The 25,728-nt window shown below is 48.5% G+C and overlaps 1 protein-coding gene across 8 annotated transcripts in view; it reads left to right on the top strand.

Annotated features, from left to right (window-relative positions):
* Positions 1-6,036: 6,036 nt before the first annotated feature.
* PLEKHM1 (pleckstrin homology and RUN domain containing M1) overlaps positions 6,037-25,728 on the top strand; it is a 50,875-nt gene continuing 31,183 nt past the window's right edge. For 6 of the 8 annotated variants that reach the window (XM_027098853.1, XM_027098852.1, XM_027098848.1 and 3 more), the window contains exons 1-5: positions 6,037-6,154; positions 8,852-9,013; positions 13,074-13,162; positions 16,013-16,260; positions 18,029-18,655. In XM_027098853.1, the coding sequence (XP_026954654.1) occupies positions 13,115-13,162; positions 16,013-16,260; positions 18,029-18,655 (923 nt within the window). In that variant the 5' untranslated portion in view covers positions 6,037-6,154; positions 8,852-9,013; positions 13,074-13,114. The remainder of the gene's footprint in view (positions 6,155-8,851; positions 9,014-13,073; positions 13,163-16,012; positions 16,261-18,028; positions 18,656-25,728) is intronic. The other 2 variants (XM_027098850.1, XM_027098855.1) reach the window with 2 other exon arrangements.

The following is a 25,728-nucleotide window of genomic DNA, read 5'->3' as shown; positions in this document are numbered from 1 at the left end:
TCAGTACACACTCGCAACATATCAGCACGCTAAATGACACACCCACAGGCGCCATGACAGTTCCAAGGCTGACCATAAATGGTCAAAAAGTGGGCGTGGCCCAAATCCTGGACACCCCCACCCCTTCCCCAAAATAGCTGGAATACTCCTCCCACTCATTAGCCTATGAAATTACCCACCCCTATGAAAACTGACAGCCCCATACCTTGGGGCCTCTCACCTTTCGAGATGGCTCACACTCTGTCTGTGGAGTGTGTATCTCCCTGAATAAACCTTCTTTCACTTTACTATAGCTCACTCTTGAATTCTTTGCTGCGAGAAGGCAAGAACCCACACTCGGCAGCCATCCCAGGGACTCGCCTGAGACCTGGAACGTGACCATCCACTCGGGCCCCACTTCCTTTCCCGCAACGGGGGTAGGGGGAATATGCAACACCACATGATGCTTTTAGAGAAGGAATAAGCATAGACCAAAAGGGGACAGGAGATTAGACGTTGCTCTGCTCAAGAGGCAACACGTGGAGCAGTGGGTTTCCAAGATGTGGCCGTAAGTCCTGGGAAGACGAGTTACAGCAGGGGGCCTCGTAACACACGTGTCCACCAAGCCCTGTTTGCAGAGCCAATAAATCCTGTGTCTCCACAAATAGAATTATTGTATCACTAACAGCTATCACATATTGAGGGTGTATGTTATCTCATCTTACAGCGACCTGTGAGGTAGATCTTATTCTCCCCAATTAACAGATAAGGAAACTGAGACTTGGGGTGGGGGGGGCAGTAAATAACTCACCCAAGTTCACAAAGATAATATATTAGTCACTGCTCTTTATGTTCCAAGTGAAAGCAATCCAACTAAAAGATGCTTAAACCACAAATGGCATACAGTATATCAGCTCACATAACCAGGAAGCCTACGGGCTTAGAGCTGGCTGCTTCCAGGACTCAAACAACGTCATCCTCTCCCCATCTGTCCCTTGACTCTGCTTTCCTCTCTCATGGATTCAGCCTCCAGAGGACTCCTGCACCCTGACAGCAAAGATGGTCATTAGTCATTCCCATTCCACACCTTTGGACCATGTGTCCAGGAGGAGGAGACCCTGATTGGCCAGTCATGGTCATGTGCATATGCTGGGCGGGGTCTTAAACCAGTACTTCAGTGCCCACTGAATCACAGGGAGCAGAGGAGGCTCTGTTCGGCAGCATGTGGAATCTTCCCAGACCAGGGCTTGAACCCGTGTCCCCTGCATTGGCAGGCGGATTCTTAACCACTACGCTACTAGGGAAGTCCCTAAAATTTAAATCCATCAAAAGTCACCTCCTCCAGGATGCATTTCAAGCTCTCTTGTCTAGCAGTTTGCAAGTACTTTTATTATTGTTCAGATTGTGTGGTAATGTGAGATTCTTTTTCTAGCTGGAGTCTACCTGGTGGACTCTTGGTCCATGTGTAAAACCTTTCGTGGAATGCCCCTTCATTCTCCAGCCGTCCCACCCCCAGCCGCCTGCCAGGATCCAAGGCTTTATTCAGCTTCACAAAGTTTTGTAGAGCAAGATGAAGGAGGAAGACAAGCCCACAGATTTTTCACAGAGGCTGAGAAGCCTGGGAAATAAGAGAAGACCGGGAGATGGGGGTGCTGCTGAAAAGTCAGACAGCATTAATCCAGGGGACTCCCACAGCTTTTGCAGATGGCAGCTGTGCAAACATTCATCCCAATTGAAACCGCTAGGTGGCGTTTCAGGGGGCTCCAAAGAGCTCTGGTTCTTTATGTCTCAGCACAGAAAGAATTCAGTGAGGCAAAGTGTTAGATAAGAAGTGATTTATTAGAAGAGGACGCTTGTGAGGCTTACAAGCGGGTGGGTGAGAGGGTGCCCCGCCCTGAGAACTCAGTGGGCTACAGTTGTATAATCAAAGGAAAAGTGAGGCGGGGGGAAAGACCACCGTCTTCCTCATTCTTGAGTAGACGTCATGCTGCCATCATTAGTCCTCCTCTATGTCGGGCGGAGGGGTTTTCTCTGTCATGGGACTATGGAAAAATTATTCCAGGTCTCAGTACAATGAGGGTCTTTCACTTTGAAATATCACCTTTCCATAAATTATTGTTTTTTATGTGTACAGAGAGCATGTCCTAGGGGTCATTAACTTACTGAGCTCACTGGGCAGGATGTGGGTCTCATGCCACCATTGTTTTATAGTTTGGGGGCATGTCTCTTGCTTCTGTTGCATGGTTTTGTTGCTAAGCAAGCCTGCTTGACTTTGTGGTTAAGCAAACCTGCTTTCTTGAGTAATCGTTAACTTACAGGGGTTTCCCATACTTTTTTTTTTTTTTTGCTTACAATCCCCTAGTGGGATTAACTATTTAATCACCTACTTTACTCTGCCCCATCAGAATAACTGAGGGAGGACTTTCCTGGTGGTGCAGTGGTTAAGAATCCCCCTGCCAATGCAGGGGACACAGGTTCGAGCCCTGGTCCATGAAGATCCCACATGCCGCGGAGCAACTCAGCCCATGCGCCACAACTACTGAGCCTGCACTCTAGAGCCCGCGAGCCACAACTACGGAAGCCCACGTGCCACAACTACTGAAGCCCACGCGCCTAGAGCCGGTGCTCCGCAACAAGAGAAGCCACCGCCATGAGAAGCCCACGCACCGCAACGAACAGTAGCCCTCGCTCACCACAACTAGAGAAAGCTCGCACACAGCAACGAAGACCCAACGCAGCCAAAAATAAATAAAATAAATTAAAAAAAAAAAAGAATAACCGAGGGACGTTGCATGTTCCATTTGTGGGGAGGGCATGCTTGTGCCAAGCCAGTGAGGCTCTTGCTGTGCCAATCATGACCAGAAACACTGTCCTTCTGCCAAGGTAACCGGATTTCCCTAGTAAATCTCTTACTTTCCACCTTGTTTACAATGAGTTCGGCCCTTAGAGAACACTTTGCCTCTATGTCCTTATTTCTAATCTTTCCGCTCAACCGTTAACTCCAGTGAAGGCGCTCAGCAGTCAGATGCATCTAGCCTAAAGCTGAAGATGCGGTGGTTCTCACTGCTGGAAAATTACAGAGGGGCCGACCACAGCCCCAGCAGACGCTTTTATAACTGGAAACTGTCATTGGTGTCACCTGAAAGCTGGGTTCACCTCTTGTTGTCTGTCAAGCCAAAAGATATAACTTTTTTAAAAAGATTTATTATTTGTTTATTTTTGGCCGCGTTGGGTCTTAGTTGCAGCACGCGGGATCTTCGTTGTGGCACGCGGGGTTTTTTGCTGTGGTGCGCGAGCCCTTCGCTGTGGTGCCGGTCTTCTCTCTAGTTGTGGCGTGTGGGTTTTCTCTTCTCTAGTTGTGGTGCGCAGGCTCCAGGGCACGTGGGGCTCTGTAGTTTGCAGCACGCAGGCTCTCTAGTTGAGGCATGCGGGCTTAGATGCCCCTCAGCGTGTGGGATCTTAGTTCCCTGACCAGGGATTGAACCTGTGCCCCCTGCATTGGAAGGCGGATTCTTTACCACTGGACCACCAGGGAAGTCCCTAAAAGACACAACTGTTATTACCAAGGCTGTTTCTCCAGAATCATCCACCTACCCCTCCCTCGAATGGAAACTAAGTCTCTTATTTAAGTTTCAGGAGGAAGCTGCAAAGAGAAAAACAAGAAGTGGTTAGAACCAACTAGGCCCAAGATGGTGGAAGATTTGACTTCCAGTAGACCTTAAGCCTCACTGTAATGAATTACCATGCTGAATGACACACCCACTAGCGCCATGACAGTTGACAATTGCCATGACAACTGGAAGAGCCCGGACAAGGACTGAAAAGGAGTATTGCATCAATTCCGCGTCCAAACCACACCCCTGTTGTTGGATAACTCACGAATAGTCATTCTCTCTTTCCAATTCACTCTCTTTTACCTCTCCTATATATATGATGTCTCCACCTGAGTTGGGTTGAGAAGTTGATTTGAGAAAAGTTCCTCTTCTCCATTCTTTCTCTTTTTTTATTCATTTATTTATTTTATTTATTTATTTTTGGCTGTGTTGGGTCTTCGTTGCTGCACGTGGGCTTTCTCTAGTTGTGGCGAGCGGAAGCCACTGTTCGTTGCGGTGCGCGGCTTCTCACTGCAGTGGCTTTTCTTGTTGCGGAGCATGGGCTCTAGGCACACGGGCTTCTGTAGTTGTGGCTTGTGGGCTCTCAAGCGCTCAGTAGTTGTGGCGCACTGGCTTCATTGCTCTGCGGCATGTAGGAACTTCCCGGACCAGGGCTTGAACCCGGGTCCCTGCATTGGCAGGCAGATTCTTAACCACTGTGCCACCAGGGAAGCCCCTCTTCTCCATTCTTTAGCCATTGAATAAAGCTTGTCTGTTCCAGTCTCAGCATCGGTTTCATTATTGGCTGTGCGAATCCAAGCAGAAAAAACCTCCTTGGCAGAGACCAGGGGTCTCAGCTGGCCAGGACCCTGGCACAGGTCCAGTCGACCAATTCAATATCACAACCAAGCCAAAGACCAGAAGGAAGGATTTATTACTTGCAGCAAGAGAACATGGAGGATCTTTCCCTAAGTAGCATCTCCCCAAACAGCAAACTTGGGGCAGTTTTAAACTAAGGGCACATGCATACTTCATGAAGGGGCTTGGGTGGTGTATGCACATTCATGAAGGGACTTGAGCAGAGGAGAATTCAACATAGAATAGGGGCAAAGGTTGACAGAGTCCAAGCTTTAGTTGATTGAAGTCACCAGGGTCAGAAAAGGTCAACATCATCATTCCTTAATTTTCCACCAGTCTGTGGTCTTAGCATATAGTTACCACCCTCCACCTGGGTGGGGGTCCTTAGTTCCTGTAGTACAACTCAAAGATATGTATCAGATTAAGTCTATCCCTTAAGGAGGAACTAGGACTCCTGTTTTATCGCGGAATTATTGTTTCTTGATGGCTTTCCTCCATTCCTTTTTTCCTTTAAGATCATTAATTACTGAGACCTGTTCAAAGGCAAGCATTGTGGTCAGGCTTAGATCACAAAATGGCTTAGGCTGAAAATGGCTTCTCTTATGTCAAAAAGCTATATCGGGTTCTTTTCCTCCTGGGAACACCCACCCACCCACACACACACACACACACACACACACACACACACACAACTGCTTACACTGGGACCTCAGTCTTCCCAGAGATATGAGGAACACCTTCCCTGGAGAGGCGGATGGAGCACAGGAATCCAGCAGAGATCAGTGGAGCTTGCTCCTAAGAACTGGCCTGTCCCCTCCTCTCCCAGCCCTGTAAGCCACTCCAGGGTCCCCTGGACCTGCATGTAGTGGTACCTCTCCGCCCCTTGCCCACGCTCAGACCCTAGGCTCTCAGTCGATCAAAGCCTGCATGTGTTAAATGTCTGAAGTATGGCAGGACACCCCTGCTACTTTTGACCTTTTGCTCTGATTCCATTTGAAAGAGAAATAGCACTTATACGATGTAAAGCAAACAAGGCTGTATGAGAATTGCTTGAGCATGTGCGGCGCGGGGATGATGGCGCGCGTTACAGGACAATGCCCAGAGGACCTCAAGGAGCTCACTTGGTATAAGCTGTCCTCAAAACATCTACGTTTTTCCCGAGAGCAGGAGGGAAGTTCTAAGTTGCGCCTGGGCTCTGCCCACCGGGCTACTCTGATGCCCTGGGGGAGGCAAAAACGGGGTAGGCGTTGGTCCCATTTTACAAGTGGGCAATCTTCGCTGAAGGAGGCCATGTGTCGGCCCCAATTCTACGCAGATAGTGCTGCGGCCAGATAAGGTCAGAAACCCAGAAGCCAGGATCTCGTCTGACGCAGACCCTGCGAGAGGCAGGCAGTGAGAACGCACTCCGCCCGGTGTCTGTGGCGTTGCCTCTCTGCGCCCAACAGGAATGCGAGAATCGCGAGTCTCCCAGATCACGTCTCTGCTCCCGGCCTGGGAACCCTGGAGCGTCCAAGCGCGCTGGCCCCGCCCCGCGGTTCCTCCGCGCCCCGCGATTGGCTCCGAGGGCCAGGGCGGGGCCGGACGCCCAGCCGACGTGATGGACGGCGTCAGGCGCCGCGGGAACCGCTTCCTGTTGTCAGTAGTCCGGAGGCCGCAGCGTCCGGTCGGAGTCTTAGGGGCTGCAGCGACCGGGAGTGCCCCCGCCCCCCTCCCCACTCCGTTTGGTGAGTTAGGGGTCGGGGGCGAGGCGGGCAGCAGAGGGGCGCCGAGGCCGGGACGGGAACAGGCGAACAGGGAACAGCAGCCCTCTCCGTGATCCCAAACCCCTGGTTACCTTGAGACTGTCCTGCTTCAGAGTCCTCACCCTTCCCAGCCCAAGCCCCGCGCCCCACTCCAACTAGCCTTCGGCCCGCACTGCCGCTGCTGGCCTCTCCCCTCTATTTGCCGCTCGTGACCTGACCCCAGCCCTTATCCCCACCCTCTCACTGCCGGTCTTGCGGAAATGCAGCCGCCCTGTAGCCCCCTTCCAACCCCGACCTTGGCCACATCCCTCCGCCTCCCTCTAACACAGCTCGTCTTCACCTGTCAACCCCTTTGGCCGTGCTAATGCTGCACACAGGCCTCCTCGGGACCCACCATTCCGGTTTGCCCTTTTCGGGATCAGCTTTCTTATCCGAATCTCCCACACCCCGCTGGTCAGCTCCCCACCTCTGTCCCACTCTCATTTAAGACCCACCACTAAAGTAGATGCCCTGTTGAGCACACCCTTTTCTTTTTGATAACTCTGATCTCAGCCCTATCCCAAGTCTTACACGTATCTTGTCCTCACAGACTCAAACCCTAACTTCCTAGCCCACCATACACTTCCTTTCCATCTCCAGCCATCAGAGGACACCCCCATCCCTAAGTCTTTGCTAAACCACCCCCAACTCTTGGTGCCCCAGTTACTACCACCCTCAGCCAATCTTATTAAAAATGAGATCTCCTGCCCTTTCACTTCTGCTGTCCCCACCTCAGCTCTACACCCATTTTTCTCTTGACCCTCGTCCCCATTCAATCTGAGAATTTAGTGCAGAGTCCCCTGCCAACCCCACCGGCTGCCCCTCAACAGCCAAATTTAGGTGCTTCCTGGGAGCCCAGCAGTTAGAGACTGAGCACCTTGATGGGTGCATGCAGGGCCTCAGGTGGTAACTAAGTGTGGAGAAGTAGAGATCCGCCCTCGGGTCAGGGTCAGGGATTTTTTTTCCCGGGTGTCTTGTCCCCTGTACCTGCTCCCAGCGATTATGGGTCTAGCGTTCATATTAAATGACTTGTGCTACTGCTGGAATGGTGGGTGTCGCCCACATACCTGGAAGGTGAGGAATGGCCACTCACCTAGCTCACTCACAGCCTGGGCCAATGGAAGCCATCACTTCCTTTTGGCTGGTTTTCTGGCCCAGGAGAAACTCAGGGAGTACCACTGTGTGACTATGGTCACAGAACCACGTCCATGTGTGTTGTCCTGGCACTTGTAAAGGACCCTCCTCACCCAGTGTTCCTCCCGGCTGGAGCTGACAGCAGACCTGTCCCAATGCTTAACACAGGGAACACAGTGGACGCCAGAGATGATGTTACACGTTGTGAAGAGTGTAGGTGAGAGGGTTCCCAGGAGGCGAAGGCGAGTACAGAGGCTGTTGAATCACTTCCTCTTTTTGCAGGTGCTGAATCTTTGAGTTTTGGCCATTTGGTTACCCATGAACGTGGGGAGTTGAGATATCTGAGTAGCTGAGGCAGAGGGACATTCTTGAGGCACCCGGGCCCCAAGCTCAGCATTTATCATCTCCTGGGCTTTTAGGGCACACATTCTCTCCGAATTCTAGTGACCTGGCTTCAGAGGGTTGGCCGTCTGGCAGCAATTTTAAAGGGCCCCAGACAGGACCCGCTGTCTTTGCTTTTGCCGTTTATAGTCTTGTTCCTTTGAAAGTTGAAGCTCTCCCTTCAGTGTCCCCCCACCCCACCCCCTATTAAGGTGCAATATATCAGAGTGGTCTCAGCCTGCTGGCAGGGTGATTTAATGAAAGGAGTTGCATCGTGGCTGAGAATTCTATACCTCAGCTTTCCTCGGTCTGTGAAATGGAGATAACCTGCCCCTGAGCCTTATTTTTGTTTTATTCTTCTGTTCATTCAGCAGGTATTTTCTGAGCACCACTGCGTGCTCTGTGTTGTTCTAGGCACTAGAAATGTAATGGTGAACGAGTTGAGCAAAGTTCCTGTTTTTAGTCATTCAGAGTTTGATCCTTGCTGGAATCCTAAGGATGGGACAGAAATATGGGGGAGATGGGTATTATTGAATGGAAGGAAGGAGGGGGGAAAGAAAGTTACCCCCTGTTCACTGATTCACATTTCTGGGCTCACTCACTAGCCTTTGGTTTGGGAATCACAGGCTAGACGTTTCTTGCCCTCCAGCTGGTATCCAATTGCTTCAAAGATGCAGTTCCCCAGCACACTCTCTGCATCCCCCGCCCTCCAGGACACTTGTCCAGAAATCCAGCCTTTTACAGGTGGGAGGAGGTGCAGTTTACTCAGCACTAACATGTCTGAAAGATCAGCTGCCTTTCTGAATCAGAAGATAACTTTGTCATTCTTTTCCAACTGATAACTTTGTCATTCTTTTCCAACTGAAAATCATGACTCATCAACTGGTACAGCAGCTGGATGGCTTAAACGTCAGGCTGTTTGTTCTGAACAGCCCGGTACAGGATTGGATTCAGGCTGTAGAGAGGAGGCTGTTGAGAATAGCTGAGAAGTCTCTAAGGAGGAGAGGTTGCTGTTTACCTATGGATGGAGTGTTTCAGAAGCGGGGAAGCCAAGCCATCCATTTCTTCTTTTAATGTAAGTCTCATATAAGCCATTTTTTTTCTTTCTTCCTTGGTCTCTGAAAGAAGTGAAATTGGATGTTTGCAGAAGCCCAGGCAGTATAATAAAGAAAAGCAACCAGAACAATTCCTTCCTGTGTGTTGGAACATTTAAGAAAGGACAGCTGTGAAACCTGTGTACCATGGAAAGGATGTGGCCTCAGCTGGTTGGGACTACAGACCTGATGGGTAAGATTGTTTCTTGTTGATTTTAGCCTTATTTGATAAAAATGGAGCTTTCTGAGTACTAAGTTAATTATTACCTAGTCTATAAGTAATCAGTTTGCCTGAAACTCTTGGAACCAGAGACCTGAGACAGTTTGGTCTGGTGAAGTCTGACACAAGACTTAGAATGAGGAAACCAGACAGTTTTGTCCCTTACCTGGGGCTCTTTTCTGCTGAGCCTTAGTCTTCTCCTCTGTAAAACGGGGATAATCATCCTTCTCTCACAGGATTGTTTTTTGTTTTTTTTAATTTATTTATTTATTTATGGCTGCGTTGGGTCTTCATTGCTGTGCGCAGGCTTTCTTTAGTTGCAGAGAGCAGGGCTACTCTTTGTTGTGGTGCATGGGCTTCTTGTTGTGGTGGCTTCTCTTGTTGCAAACCATGGGCTCTAGGCACATGGGCTTCAGTAGTTGTGGCTCTCGGGCTCTAGAGTGCAGGCTCAGTAGTTGTGGCACACGGGCTTAGTTGCTCCGTGGCATGTGGGATATTCCCAGACCAGGGCTCGAACCCATGTCCCCTGCATTGGCAGGCAGATTCTTAACCACTGCACCACCAGGGAAGTCCCCAGGATTGTTTTAAGAATTAAATGAGATTAGAGAAGCTAGGAGAGCCATGTCAGGATGAATCAATACTTACGGGGAGAGGTAGACTTCTCGTGGTTAGGAGTTGCCTAAAAGGCAGACAGAAGTCACCTTTTCTGCTAAACTCCACCAGTAATGTTTGAAGAGCTCTTTGGTAATGTTGCCCACGTTCTCTCCTTAACTCTTTTTAGCCTAGGTCTCCTTGCAGCCACGCCTCTCTTTGCTTTGGCTTTTGGTGTCAATGAAGACTGTTCTGGGGACAGGAAGTGAAACCAGTCCCATAGGAAGGTGGACTGGGGGTCTGGAGAATGACGGAGTGCTGACCCAGCAGTCAGGAGACCCAAAGCCCCCTTATGGTTCCGTCAGCAAGTTCTCGTGTCTCCTGCGCCCTGAGGCATGATGGAGCAGACCCACATAGGTGGGGTGCTTTGGCTTCTTGCAAAGAAAGTTGTGCCCTGGATTGTGGCCCGAACCCCAAAGCCTCAGTCCTGTTTTGTGAATTGTCAAGTGGCCATTCTCCTTCTGGACTCCTCTGCACCGTCGTCAGTCATTTTGTGGCTTTTCTGACTCTTGGTTTTAGGGGGTGAATACATGTCTTCCCCTGCTCTGACCTCTCAGCATCAGTTTGCTTTGGGTTTTTAGCAGACCCTTACTGGGCTGGAGGACCCACTTACTAACAGGCCTCCCTCCGTCCCATGAATACTATTTTTAGTTAATTAGTCAATGAGGCTTTAACGGATCCGGGCTGTTCTTCAGATTGTTGAGGCCTGAGCCCTTCCTGGCCTGGCCCGTGGCTGGCTGAGGGAAGGGCAGTTTCGCAGCTTGAGGCTCTAGAAGGGCAGGCCGGAGGGGAGGCCTTCGGCTGCTGGAATTGCTGAAGGCGATTGGAACCCAGGGTCTTGGAGCCAGAGAACCTGGATTTGGCCTCCTGGGCTGCACAAGGGTGGCCTGGAAGGAACATTGTCCAGAGGGACTGTCTGCAGCACATGTCCCCTTGTCTGGGGCGCTGGTGGCTGGAGTGTGGAGGAGAGCCCTGAAGAATCCCTGGTAGGTGGGAGGGGGGTGAGGTGAGGGTGAGGTAAGTCAGACAAGGCCTGAGGCCGGGGGCCCGTGTTCTGGGGTCTCTCACACCCTGACCAGAGTTGGCTCTGCGGGGGCCGCCCTCCACACACCTCCCTCCCTCTGCATGTCCTTACTTGGAGAGGTTGGCTCTGGGTCCTGTTTACCCACTGCCCACTCCACAGGCCAGGGATTGAGTCAGAGCAGCTCCTACCATTTAGGGCCACTCTGCCTCTCTCATCTCCAAGCATCATGCTCGTGTCCCCCTGTAAACCTCTCCTGCCAGACTGACCTCAGTGTTCCACTGTGGCCTCTCACCGGGGCCCCCGGCTGAAGAGCCCTCCTCCCAGGCCTCCCCTGCCCCCTCGCCAGTCGCCCCCTTAGCCCCAGCCCACACCCGCCTCTTCCAGAAGGGAGGTGGTCGCACTCCTCCTGGAATCTGGGGGTTTCTCTTGGGCTTGGGTTGCTGTTGTCCTGGCGGCGGCTGGTAGAGTTGGCCACTTACCAGCCCTGGGATCTTGGGAATTTCCCAAGCTTCTATTTCTTTTTTTAAAAATTTATTTATTTATTTAATTTTGGCTGTGTTGGGTCTTCGTTTCTGTGCGAGGGCTTTCTCTAGTTGCGGCGAGCGGGGGCCACTCTTCATCGCGGTGTGTGGGCCTCTCACTGTCGCGGCCTCTCTTGTTGCAGAGCACAGGCTCCAGACGCGCAGGCTCAGTAATTGTGGCTCACGGGCTTAGTTGCTCCGCGGCATGTGGGATCTTCCCAGACCAGGGCCCGAACCCGTGTCCCCTGCATTGGCAGGCAGACTCTCAACCACTGCGCCAGCAGGGAAGCCCAGCTTCTACTTCTTACCTGTCAGACTGAGATGATAAGACACTCCTAGGATGGTTATCAGGAATGAATGGGGTAACACATGTAAAGGGCACAAAACCCATTTAACCGGTCTTGGTTTTACTAACTTCTTTGGGCCATGGGTTCTTGAGAGCAGAGAAAGCAGGAACCTGATTTTCTCTCTCTTTATTATTTTTTGTTGGTGGTGGTGGTGTCCCCTCATGCTTAGCTGTGTGGCCACTAGAGATTTGTTTAGATGTGAGTGTGCCTGTCCAGTCCTGCCCTGTGCAAGTTCCCGGGGTGGGGCAGGCCAGGCAGCAGCCCCTTCACGCTCAGGCCGCAGTCCTCGCCCCCACCCCACCCTTGGCCTCAGCCACCCCGGGAGAGAGCCAGCTGCCCCGAGAGATTTCTCTGCGTACTGACTTCAGCTGCTAGCACACGCTTAGTTAGGTAGTGGCATTCTTCGCCTGTAGATTTGGGCGGCCGCATCCACTGGGGTTAGAGATACCATTTATCCTCGGTAAATATCAGGCCCTGCGCTCAGCGTTTTCCATACTCACAGTCTCCCCTTAAGAGGTCTGATACATGCCCCAGTGTGCCTAGCTGGTTAGTGGCAAATTGAGATCAGAACCCGTGTTGTTCCCCTTCAGACGTGTCCCTGTGCTGCTCAGGCTAGACCTTTGCAGCCCAAAGGAGAAGCGGCTGTGTGGCGAGAGAGCCCTTCCTTTTGAAGGCGTTTCAGTTGTACTTTTCCCCACTGAGCTGGCCGACCCTGGGATGGGACGGGAGTCGGGACAGTTGCAGAGCCCAGGCCCTGAATGTGAATTGTGAGCCCCTGCTTCCCGGCCCCTGTGGGTTCTTGGCACCTTCAGCTGCAGCATCCCCCCTTGCAGCCTCAGATCTGTATCTAAGTTAGCCTTTTTTTTTTTAAAATAAATTTATTTATTTATTTATTTTTGTCTGTGTTTGGTCTTCATTGCTGCACGCGGGCTTTCTCTATTTGCAGCAGGCAGGGGCTACTCCTCGTTGCGGTGTGCGGGCTTCTCATTGCTGTGGCTTCTCTTGTTGCGGAGCACGGGCTCTAGGCGCGCGGGCTTCAGTAGTTGTGGCACACGGGCTCAGTAGTTGTGGCTCACAGGCTCTAGAGTGCAGGCTCAGTAGTTGTGGCACACGGGCTTAGTTGCTTCGCGGCATGTGGGATCTTCCCAGACCAGGGCTTGAACCCATGTACCCTGCATTGGCAGGCGGATTCTTAACCACTGCGCCACCAGGGAGGTCCCTAAATTAGCCTTTTATTCCCTGCTTTTTTGTGCCAGCATTTGGAGTGGCGTCAAGAGCCCTTTCTACCCACCCTTTGGGATAGACCCGCCCATGGCACACCCCACGAAATCTTTTTTCCTTCCTTGTTTCCATCCTTAAAATCCACTCTCAGTTTTTACTTTTGTATTGAAAGTCCTTGCAGTTGCAGGTTGAGTAAGATGGGGGTGGGGCGTGGGGAGGAGATCGTTTGGGCACAGTGACTGTTCATCCGGCCGTGTCTGTCCCTGTAGGTGTCATGTGATTCTTCTGGGGAGCTGCTGCTTGAGTGGAAATGCTCTCAGCGGTGGAGAATGGACTGGACCCCCGGGCTGCCATCCCGGTAGGCAACAAGGGAGAATCAAGGGTGGGGGAAGGGGTGCCTGGGACAGCCATTTCATTGTTTTTTCTCACTTTGAAATGCATTTGCACTGTTCAGAAAGAGAGGCCTGGAGTTGAGAAAAAGTGATAGCAGAAGCAGGCTCCGAGGAGAGCCTGCCCTTTCTAGATCATCTTATTGGTGATAAAATGGAGATTTACAAAAAACAATGGAGATTGCATGTAGGTTACCTGAGGACCAAGGATTTCTCCTAGGAAGATATACAAATGACCAATAAGTACATAAAAAGACGCTCCACATCATTAGACATTAGACAACGGCAAATCAAAACCATAATGAGGAAAACAGAAATAGAGTCACTACGGACGTAGAAAACAAACTCATGGTTACCGGGGACAAGGTGTGGGAGGGATAAATTGGGAGATTGGGACTGACGTATACACACTACTATATATAAAATAGATAACCAATAAGAACCTGCTGTATAGCACAGGGACTCCACTCAGTACTCTGTAATGGCCTGTATAGGAAAAGAATCTAAAAAAAAAAAGGTGGATATATGTCTATGTATAACCGATTCACTTTGCTCTACACCTGAAACTAACACAACATCGTACGGCAACTATACTCCAATACAAATTTTATTTTAAAAGTAAAATAGTAAGAAAAAATAATCATAATGAGGGACTTACCCAGTGGTTCAGTGGTTAAGACTCCGTACTTCCAGGGTGGGGAGGTATGGGTTCAGCCCCTGGTTGGGGAACTAAGATCCCACACGCCGTGCGGCGTGGCCAGAAAAAAAAAAAACAACATAATGAGATACTTCTTCATATCCACTAGGATGACTGTAATCGAAATGGCAGACAATAATAAGTATTGGTGGGGTTGTGGAGAAGGTGGAACTCTCATACCTTCCTGGTGGGAGTGTAAAATGGTACAGCCATTGTGGAAAACAGTTTGATAGTTCCTCAAAAAGTGAAACATAGAGTTGCATGTGACTCAGCAATTCCACTCCTAGGTATACACCCAAGAGAATTGAAAATATATATTTACACAAAAAACTATGAACATGAATGTTCATAGCAGTGTTGTAGCCAAAAAGTGGAAACAACCCAAATATCTATTAATTGATGAATGGATAAATATAATGTGATATATCCATGCAATGGAATATTATTTGGCAATAAAAAGGAATGAAGGACTGATATATGCTACCACACAGACAAACTTGAAAACGCGCTAAGTGAAGTCAGACACAAAAGGCTGCATATCATATGATTCCATGTATAAGAAATGTCCAGAATAGGCAAATCCATAGAGACAGAAAGTAGATCAGTGGTTGCCAGGGGCTGGGGGAGAGGGAATAGTGAGTGACTGCTGATAGGTACAGGGTTTCTTCTGGGGGTCATAAAAATGTTCCAGAATTAGATAGCGGAAATGGTTGCACAATTCTGTGAATGTACTAAAAACCACTGAGCTGTGTATTTCAATGAGTGAATTTTATGATATGTAAATTATGTCCCATTAAAGCTGTTCTAAAAAAGGAACATTTAACTTTTCAAAGAACATTAACATTAATTGTGTTGGCTAAAATAAAAGTGAAACAGTGAAATATTTGTCCATAATCCTATCACCTAATAATTCAAACCAGTTTTTCTGCAATCCCTTCCAGTCCTTTTCCAAACCCTTAGGTAATTTTGACATATGTACTTATATTATGATAGAACGATCTTAACTATGTATTTTCAAAGGACTTTAGGTATATTTTATAATTTATTCATTTAGCAAACATTTACTGAGTACATGTGCCAAGAACCAGGCCCATTGTTGAGGGCACGAGGATGAGTAAAAAACTAGTCCTGGGCTTCCCTGGTGGCGCAGTGGTTGAGAGTCCGCCTGCCGATGCAGGGGACACAGGTTCGTGCCCTGGTCCAGGAGGATCGCACATGCCGCGGAGCGGCTGGGCCCGTGAGCCATGGCCTCTGAGCCTGCGCATCCGGAGCCTGTGCTCCGCAACGGGAGAGGCCACAACAGTGAAAGGCCCATGTACCACAAAAAAACCCAAAAAACTAGTCCTACTTTCAAAGAGTAATACCCCCAGCTGCAAATCACCAAGTATTATTTCCATTTAACAGATGAGAAAGTTGAGGCTTAGAGAGGTTAAGTGAAATATCTGAGGTGACCCGACTGGTGACTGACAGAGCTGAGACTAAACCCAGGCTCTGACTGCCAGGTCTAGGATCTTTCTTCATGTAAACCATGCTCCTGTTTCTGGGTGTTTTTATTGTTCTAAAGCAGCACTTTTTGACTCTTAACCTGTTGACTCTCAGTGGAATGTTGGTCATGTGATTAAGGTGGAAAGCCTTACCCCTGCCCTAAATGGATTACCCAAGCTCCCATAGCTGTAACTCTGATGGAGCCAGTATTTAAACACAAGGTGTATATGGCTCTCAGCTCACTGAAGTTTGGTTTAAAAAACAAACAGGGATTTCCCTGGCAGTCCAGTGCTTAGGACCCAGCGCTGTCACTGCCGTGGGCCGGGTTCAGTCCCTGGTCGGGGAACTAAGATCCCGCAAGCCTCTCCGTGCGGCCAATAAATAAGTAAATAAAAAATAGAAAACAAAGAAATTTTTAAAACACACGTATCTTTGCAAAAACTAACACATCTTGGGGCGATTTTCCTTTACTTCTCTCTGCTTTCATTCTCTACTGTTAGCCTGCACTCGTTGTGCTACACAGGTATGTAGATTTGTGCATGCATGTGGACCCATGTGTTTGGCCACAGGAAGAGTCACATTGCAGGGGTCGCCACAGGAGCCTCTAAAGGCCTGTGTTATGTCTGGCGCCACCCAGGTCATCAAGAAGAAGCTAGTGGGCTCCGTGAAGGCACTGCAGAAGCAGTACGTGTCCTTGGACACAGCAGTCACAAGTGAAGACGGAGATGCCAACAGCATGTGCAGTGCCCTGGAAGCCGTCTTCATCCACGGCCTGCACACCAAGCACATCCGAGCCGAGGCCGGAGGGAAAAGGAAGAAAAGTGCCCACCAGAAGCCTCTGCCTCAGCCCGTCTTCTGGCCCCTCCTGAAAGCTGTCACCCACAAGTGAGAGCTGCTGGGGGCGGCGGGGCGGGGGGTGGAGGCGGTTCACGTCGGCGAAGAGCTTCAGAGTGTGGGATGCTGGGCTCTTCCCTCCAGCCGTGCGGGAGAGGCACAGAGAGCCCTGTGTCCCGGAGAGGAGATGGTGGACTAAGCGGGGTGGGGGTGGGGGGATGTTAGACCAGGGCTCAGTGAGCCCCTCAGGCCATGGCCTGGGGCAGCGTCGAGCCCCTGGGCTGGGTGCCCTAAGCAAGAGCAGGAGCCTTCTTTGTACCACCCTCTGGCAAATTCGGTAGTTGCAACAGAGGTTGTGCGGCCTGCAGAGCCTGAAATCTTTACTGTCTGGCCCTTTCCAGAAGTTTGCTGACCCTGCCTTAGGATGTTTGCACATCTGTGTGCTACGTATCATACTTGTAACAAGGTAGGGTTTGCTTCTTTTTTCTTAAGAAGAGTGGCATCCAGCTAGAGCCTCTGAATGTGTGCTCTGAGACACTTGTCTTGCTGGCCCTGCCCTGAACCGCCTGGGCTTCAGAGCAGGCAGCTGACACTGTGCCTCTCGGGGCTATTAAATGCCACCTCCTGCCCGAAGGTGCCTTTGTCAGTCTCTAATCTTCCTTCCCGTGCTACTGCCGCTGCCCTATCTCAGGCTCTTACCTGACTCCTGGGTGGCAGTGCCTTTCTAATTGTCCCCCTTATCTCATTCTGTCTTTCCTTTGGTCAGTCAGCCAACATTTACTGAGCTTAAGCTGACTGGAGCTCCATCACTGGGTTCTGCAGAGTACGGTCCGCACTCCCGTGGAGGAGACGTGCACAGGGGTTGGCGGTAGTCAGAGGAGGGGCATTTACATCAGACCGAGGCATTCAGGAGCTGAGTTTGGTACACGTGGGGTCGGGTTGGGTAGGAACACCCCACCCTGAAGTCTGCGTAGCTGCGAGCACGTAACTTTCCTGAGCAAACACCCGTAGCCCACAGGCTCCCAAACGCCAGCCTGGGGTCTGCTTCACTTGGCTGGGGCCCCGGAACCTGTATCCTAACCTAGTTCCCCAGGTGATTCGGGTGCACAGCCAGGTGTGGGGAGCATCGCCCCGCTTTGCCTCCCCCGTTTGATACTCAAGGCCCTGCATTACCTGACTTTGCAACCCAATCACCCACTCTTCGTCCGTGTGCTGTAACTGGAGTGCTCCCCACTCTTGTTACAGTCTGTTGCTTTCCTACCCTTTATGCTTTTTTCTCCGTCAGTCCCTTGTGCCTCAAAGTTTCTCCATCCATCTTTGCCTCTTGTAGTCTCTCAAGGCCCAGCTCAGATACTACCCTCTTCTGTGGTGTTTTTCTTACTCCAACCCAGAGGTGATTACCCAGCCCTCACCCCAGCTCTGCTAACAACAGGGCTCACCTCAATATGCCCTTGAAAGGCGGTTTCCTGGACCGAGGGTAGGGACCATGACTTTACCCTGTGTCTTCGCAGCTCCAAGGACCTCAACCTAAAATTTAGGGGCTTAGCAGACATGTCCTGGATGAGCAGATGATGTCAGGGGCCGGACGGGTAGTTGTCATGAAAATGGCAACAATCCTTCATGACACTAAATGTAAAAAAGTTGGGGGTTTAGAGCTGAACCTTTCTAAATTCCCCTTTGAACACTGCTATCCAGGAGCTTTTCATGCCTATGTATATTTGTGGTCGTTGTTACTGGCTCTTGCTAACCAGTGGATAAAATGACATGTCCATGATTTGGAGTTGTTTCTTGAAAACACGTGTGTTCTCCACCTTCCCAGACACATCATCTCGGAATTGGAGCACCTGATCTTCGTGAGCACAGACGTGGGCCGCTGCCGGGCCTGGCTGCGGCTGGCCCTCAATGACGGCCTGATGGAGTGCTACCTGAAGCTGCTGCTGCAGGAGCAGGCCCGCCTGTGCGAGTACTACCAGCCCACGGCCCTGCTCCGTGACGCCGAGGAGGGCGAGTTCCTCCTGAGCTTCCTGCAGGGCCTGACGTCCCTGTCCTTTGAGCTCTCCTACAAGTCTGCCATCCTAAACGAGTGGACGCTCACCCCGCTGGCCCTCTCCGGGCTCTGCCCGCTCTCGGAGCTCGACCCCCTCACTACCTCCGGAGTGGAACTACAGCGGAAGGAGTCTCTGGATTCCATCTCCCATTCCTCAGGCTCGGAGGACATCGAGGTCCAGCACTCGGGCCATAAGATCCGACGGAACAGGGGGCTCACGGCCTCCTCCCTCAGTCTGGACACGGCCAGTTCATCCCAGCTCTCTTGCAGCCTCAACTCTGACAGCTGCCTGCTCCAAGAGAATGGCTCCAAGAGTCCAGACCGTTCCGAGGAGCCCATGTCCTGCGACTCAGACCTGGGGATGGCAAATGCTGACGATTCGGACCTGTCTCTGCAAGAGTGAGTACCCCTCCCCCACCCCTTCCCTCTCTTTCTCCTTCCTTCTTCTCTTCCTCTTGCCCTCCCTCCCTTCCTGGGGCATGTGATTGCCTGTCACTGAGCACGGAACTCTGTTAGGGCGTAAAGACAGATGAAGGGGGCAGGGACTCTCCCCCAGAGACTGGAATTGCTGGGAGCTGTACCTTCAGGCAGACTGGGGCCAGTGGGGAGAATGCATTTAGATGGGGCTCAGAGTTGGTTCCAGCCCCATCTCTGTCCTGGTGACCTGTAACAAGTTATTTAATCTCTGAGATTTAGTGTGAAATATTATTGTCGTCTTCATCTAGAGAGAAGGAAACTTACAGTTCAGAGCTCTATGTACAACTTCCAAAAAAGTGCAGTGAAGCACAGTGCATAAGGGTGATCTTCTGGGACCTCACAGAAGACCTTCTGGGGGACAGAAAACCTGAGTGATGCCAGGACGGGGGTGGCAGACAAATGGGGACGAGCAAGTGTGTGGAGGAGGAGGACATGCAATGACGAACTGGACTGGAGAAGGGAGCCTGGCCAGAGCCTTCCTTCCTTCAGGCTTTTTAACATTAATTTTTGAATAGATAATATATTTTTATAGTTTAAAAAAATCTAAAATATATACAGTGAAAAGACTTTCCCACTGTATTTATGTAACCATAATTATTAATTTCTTGCATATTTTTCCAATTTCTAAATGCATCTATAACAAATATGAATGTACAAATTTTAAATTTTTCTTTTCTTTCTTTTTTTTTTTTTGCGGTACGCGGGCCTCTCACTGCCATGGCCTCTCCCGTTGCGGAGCACAGGCTCCGGATGCGCAGGCCCAGCGGCCATGGCTCACGGGCCCAGCTGCTCCGCGGCATGTGGGATCTTCCCGGACTGGGGCACGAACCCACGTCCCCTGCATCGGCAGGCGGACTCTCAACCACTGTGCCACCAGGGAAGCCCTTTCTTTTTTTTTTAAATTGAAGTATAGTTGATTTACAATGTTGTGTTAGTTTCAGGTGTACAGCACAGTAATTCAGTTATTTATACATATATATAAATATGTTATATATATATAATATATATAACATTGTTATATATATATAAAATATATTGTTTTTCAGATTCTTTTCCCTTATAGGTTATTATCTTTCTTATTTCTTATTCCTTTCTTTCCACGAAAGCTAGTATAAATTATTCTATACCTTGTTTGGGAGATCTTTTCATATCAGAGCTTCTTTTTTTTTTTTTTTTTTCCTGTTACAGATTTTTCCATTGTATGAATGTACCTTAGTTTATTGAATCAGCCCTGAGTTTAATGGACATTGGAGTTCAGTGTTTCTATCAATAACCTGTGTATGTGGTCCTTTAGGCCTACGCAAGCTAGCTCTGTTCAGTAAATTCCCAGAAGCAAAATTGCTGAGCCAAGGAATAAATTAATTTGTAATTTTCACAGATATTGCCTATTTGCACTCCATCAGGGTTGTGCTTGTGTCCTCTCAGGCTTGTCAACAGAAGGTGTCATCAAACTTTTGGAAATTTGCTCGTCTCATAGGTGAAACATGGTAGCCGTCTCTGAAGCATTTCCTCTAGTAGGACCTGTGTTACATCAGCTGTGTTTAGGACCTTTCCACTCCTGGTGTTCCCACCCTTCCCCCCACCTTGGTTCAGGTCTTCACAGGGCTCCCACCCGGTGTGGGAATCACGCCAGGATTGGGTGTCAGGGACTGGCCCTGGAGCAGATCTAGTTTCAAGCCCCGTTCCACCACCTACAAGCCCAGTAATGTCTCGTACACGGCTAACTCTTTTTGAGGTTCTGTTTCTTCATCTTTTTCTTTTTTTTTTTTTTTAATTTTTATTGGAGTAGAGTTGATTTACAATGTTGTTTCAGTTTCTGCTGTACAGCAAAGTGATTCAGTTATACATATTCTTATATCCACTCATTTTTAGATTCTTTTCCCATATAGGTCATTACAGAATATTGAGTAGAGTTCCCTGTGCTATACAGTAGGTCCTTATTAGTTACCTATTTTATTGTTTCTTCATCTTTAAAATGGAAATTCCCTCATAGGGCTGTTTGAGAATCAAGTGAGATACCCATGAGTGAGATGCACACGTAAGAATGTCTGGTAGGTCCCAGAAATGGCCTCCGAACATTGAGCACATCAGATAGAATTTTCACATGTCAAACGGAAGGATTGGATATAACGTGCTGGGAAGGAGCAGCCCCCACCCCAGAGATGCTGGGCCCGTGGCGTGACTGGGGCTCAGTCACCTGTCTTAGCCCTTGGTTGTCTCTCCCTCCTCCCGCAGACCAGCCAGCCTTCTCTTTGTCATGTGCCTCGCCTTTATCTTTCATGAGTCTTGTGATTGGAAAATTCCAGCTTAAGGCCACTGAATCAGTGACCATCCACCCTGCATGGGAAGTGTTGTCCTGGGTATTCCAGGGGAACTCAAGGGAAGAGGGTCAGGATGTACAGACCAACACTGGACAGTGATGTGAGGAAGCGGCAGACACCACACACACACACACACACACACACACACACACGTACACACACACACACACACACGTACACACACACACACACACACACAAGCACACAGCCAGCGCCATCATTCTTAGAGCTGGGCTGGAAGTTTGTCTTGGAGCATTCACAGAGACCAGCATTTCTTAGAGTATATGTTTTAATGGTAAAGATGCTCACCAACACATAAGAGTTTGCTTAAATGTATATAACTTAAAATTAGGCATAAACACGTTGTGCTTAAAACTCTTACAGCTATAAAGTCAAAACATCTACAAACTGGGAATTCCCTGGTGGTCCAGTGGTTAGAACTCTGCGCTTTCACTGCCAGGGCCCAGGTTCAATCCCTGGTCGGAGAACTAAGATCCCACAAGCCTCTCTGTGTGGCCAAAAAAAAAAAAAGAAAAAATCTACAAATTAAACATGAAGTGCAAAACCCATAACATTCCAAATGAAACTTATTAATGTTTTGCAGAAGCCAAATTACAGTTTGCCTTGTGAAGAGAGGATCGACTGTCCCACATAGCTTCTTTTGTGCTCATTGGGTCTGAATTATAATTATATCCTGAATTATAATTATAATTATATCATGCATAGGTACAGTCTAATGGTAAAAAGTGTGGACTCAGGAGCCGGACTGCCTGAGCCCTCCATCAACCAGCTTTGCCATCTCGGGCAAGTTACTCAACCTTTCTGACCTTGATGTCCTCATCTGTAAAATGGGGATAAGAATGCTTCAAAGGAATGCTGGGGAGATGAAATGAATTTAGGTCTGTCAAATGCTTAGAGTAGTGTCTGACACAGCATGCATGCTCACTGGGTGGTGGTGTCATTTTACTGGTGTACCTGTGACATCCGTTCTCCTACTGCTTGCCCTCACATACACTGCTGCAAAACCTTGGTTAGTAATATTTGTCAGAGGTCATTGTCATGAGGCCTTCCCTTGGGGGAAATGATTCTTAGCATGTGCAGCCTACCTCTTTGCTTTTTTTTTTTTTTTTTTTTGCGGTACGCGGGCCTATCACTGTTGTGGCCTCTCCCGTTGCAGAGCACAGGCTCTGGACGCGCAGGCTCAGCGGCCATGGCTCACGGGCCCAGCCGCTCTGCAGCACGTGGTATCTTCCCGGACCGGGGCATGAACCTGTGTCCCCTGCATCGGCAGGCGGACTCTCAACCACTGCGCCACCAGGGAAGCCCTCTTTGCTTTTATTAGTGGCTCTTGACTGCCAAATAATACTGTGTATCACCAACACAATAGTCCGCATGTTCAGGAAAACCGCAGGCTCAGGATCACTTCTCAGGGGTACTTTATAAGGTGGCCATTCAGATTCTCCAGGCCATGCTTTTAATTTACTTCATACATAAGTATTTATAATACATATACCTTTTTTCCAGATGTTCTCTAAATGAAAGCACAAAGTTTAAAAATTTTCGAATAGTGGACTTCCCTGGCAGTCCGGTGGTTAAGACTCTGCGCTTCCAATGCAGGGGGTGCCTGGGTTCAGTCCCTGGTTGGGGAACTAAGATCTCACATGCCGGGCGGCGCAGCCAAAAAAAAAAAAAACAATTTTCGAACAGAAAGGTTTTGGGAAACACGGCCCTGAACCAGACCAAAGTGGAAGAACTGTAGTGGTTTCAGTTTCATTTCTTTTCCTTTTTTTTTTTCCCCCAGTTTCATTTCTATGTTTCATTTTCCTCAAAATTTTTAAAAATGTTCTTTCTTTTGCCTTTCCTTCAAAATCTCATCTCTAGCCCTTTTTTCCACTTGATGTACGTGTCTCTCTTATTCTCACTGGATCCTTCACCAATTCTGATGAAGCTCTGTGAGCTTCATTTCACCTTGACCTGGGTTTTTTGTTTTTGGGGGGTTTTTTGGCCGTGCCCTGCAGCTTGAAGGATCTTAGTTCCCTGACCAGGGATTGAACCCGTGCCCCCTTCAATGGAAGTGCAGAGTCCTAACCACTGGACTGCCAAGGAATTCCCCTTGATCTTGGTTTTGATTTGACAGAAGCTCTAATTGATCACACAAGCTTCCTGCTGTTTGGTGACATTTCTCTAAGCATTAAGTCACTGACTTATTCTAACACCCAGTCTACGCTTGTCATTAAAATCTTTCTTATAGGTTAGGATTCACTTCTAATTGGTAACTGTTTTGGTAATGCTAGTGAGTATTTCAGTAAATCTGTTCCTTTCCTTACACGTTTATGTTTGTGTATACAGAGGCTAAGCAGTCTTATCAATGATAATGAGGTTAACATTTATTGATCACTTTGTGCCAGACACTGTGCTAAGCACTTTACCTGTATTATGTCATTTAATCTTTGTCACAGTCATAAATGATGGGTGCTGATACCACATCCATTTTCCAGGTAAGGGAATTAAGTCCATGAACATAATGTTCACACTGTGGGGCCCACAGCCATGTGTTAAGCAAGGCCAGGTGGACTCGGGAGCCCCTGCTTTTAATCACTCACCACACCACCTCCTGGGAGCCCATGAGGAGCCGGGACCTCACAGAGGACCTTGTAAAAAGTCTGACACCCTAGTTCATTTCAGAAGGGGGCCTCGTGGTTTGGACACATATAAGTGGTTAGCAAATGCCCCTCCTCCTCTGCCTGTGGAAACTACCCCTTTCTTTCCAGAACTCATCATTGCCTACTCACTGCAAATTGCACTCTTGGATTTTTTGTGGGTCTGTTTTTAGAGTGTGGCTTTTAGAGCAAGATCGAGTCCCCACCTGCGTCCCCTCTGTAACTATTCCACAAACACATTTACAGCTTTCTCTGAGAGGTCATCTGTTTGTTTATCAAGATATGATTCACATATCATAACATTCACCATTGTAAAGGGTACTGTTCAGTGGTTTTCAGTATATTCACAAGGTTGTGAATTCAACATCTACTGCTGTCTACTTCAAGAGCATTTTCATTACCCGTAAGGAAGTCCCTTACCCATTAGCTATGAATTTACCTTTTCTGGACATTTAATATCAATCGAGTCATACAATATGTGGCCTTTTGTGACTGCCTTCTTTCACTTAGTGCAATGTTTTCAAGGTTCAACCACGTTATATAGCACATATCATGGGCAAATAATATTCCATTGTATGGATATATTACAATTTATTTATTCATCAATTAATGAACATTTTTTTCCCACTTTTTGGCTATTATGAATAATGTTGCTGTGAACATTCATTTACAAGTATTTTGTGTGGACATATGTTTTGAATTCTTTTGGGTAAGTACCTAAGAGTAGAATTACTGAGTCCCATGATAACTCTTTATTTAAGTTTCTGAGCAGCTACCAAATGTTTTCCACAGGGGCTGCACCATTTCACATTTCCACTGATAGTATACATGTGTTCCAATTTCTCCACACGGGCCTCTCACTGTTGTGGCCTCTCCCGTTGCGGAGCACAGGCTCCGGACGCGTACGCTCAGCAGCCATGGCTCACAGGCCCAGCCGCTCCGCGGCATGTGGGATCTTCCTGGACCGGGGCACGAACCCGTGGCCCTTGCATCAGCAGGCGGACTCTCAACCAGTGCGCCACCAGGGAAGCCCTCTCTGTCTCTTTTATTATAGCCATCCTGTGGTTTTGATTTGTATTTCACTATTGTCTAATGATTCTGAGCACTTTTTCATGTCTTCATTGGCCATTTATATATCTTCTTTGGAGTAATGTCTATTCAAATCCTTTGCCTATTTTTTTTCCTTTGCCTATTTTTAATTTATTTATTCTTTGAAAGCATTGTGCTTTTTTTCTTTTTAAAAATATTTATTTTTGTTTGAATTTTATTATTTTTTTTATACAGCAGGTTCTTATTAGTTATCCATTTTATACATATCAGTGTATACATGTCAATCCCAATCTCCCAAATCATCCCACCACCCCACCACCACCACCACCACCACTTTCCCCCCTTGGTGTCCATACGTTTGTTCTCTACATCTGTGTCTCTATTTCTGCCCTGCACACCAGTTCATCTGTACTATTTATTTATTTTTGGCTGCATCGGGTCTTAGTTGTGGCACATGGGCTCTTTGTTGCGGCCCACGGGTTTCTCTCTACTTGCAGCACGTGGGCTTAGTTGCCCTGTGCCATGTGGGATCTTAGTTCCCTGACCAGGGATCAAACCCGCGTCCCCTGCATTTTAAGGCAGATTCTTAACCACTGGACCAGCAGGCAAGTCCCGTCCTTTGCCTGTTTTTAAATTGGGTTATTTATTGTTGAGTTGTAAGAGCTCTGTATATTCTGGGTACTAGACTCTTATCAGATATATAATAATATTTGCACATTTTATATGTCATATCTAAGAAACCATTGCCTGATCCAAAGATATGAAGCTTTACACCTCTTTCCTTCTAAGAGTTTTATAGTTTTAGCTCTTACCTTTAGGTCTTTGATCCATTTGGGGTTAATTTTTTTATATGGTGTGAGATGAGTCCAACTTTATTCTTTTGCATGGAACTATTCACTTAGCCCAGCACCATTTGTTGAAAGACTGTTCTTTCCCCACTGAAATGTCTCAGTACCTCTGTTGA

This window comes from Aethalodelphis obliquidens, unplaced genomic scaffold, assembly GCF_003676395.1.
Source record: "Aethalodelphis obliquidens isolate GAN/ISIS:26980383/991018 unplaced genomic scaffold, ASM367639v1 scaffold126, whole genome shotgun sequence".
Lineage (NCBI taxonomy): Eukaryota > Metazoa > Chordata > Mammalia > Artiodactyla > Delphinidae > Aethalodelphis > Aethalodelphis obliquidens.
This window is presented reverse-complemented; position numbering and strand designations above follow the sequence as displayed.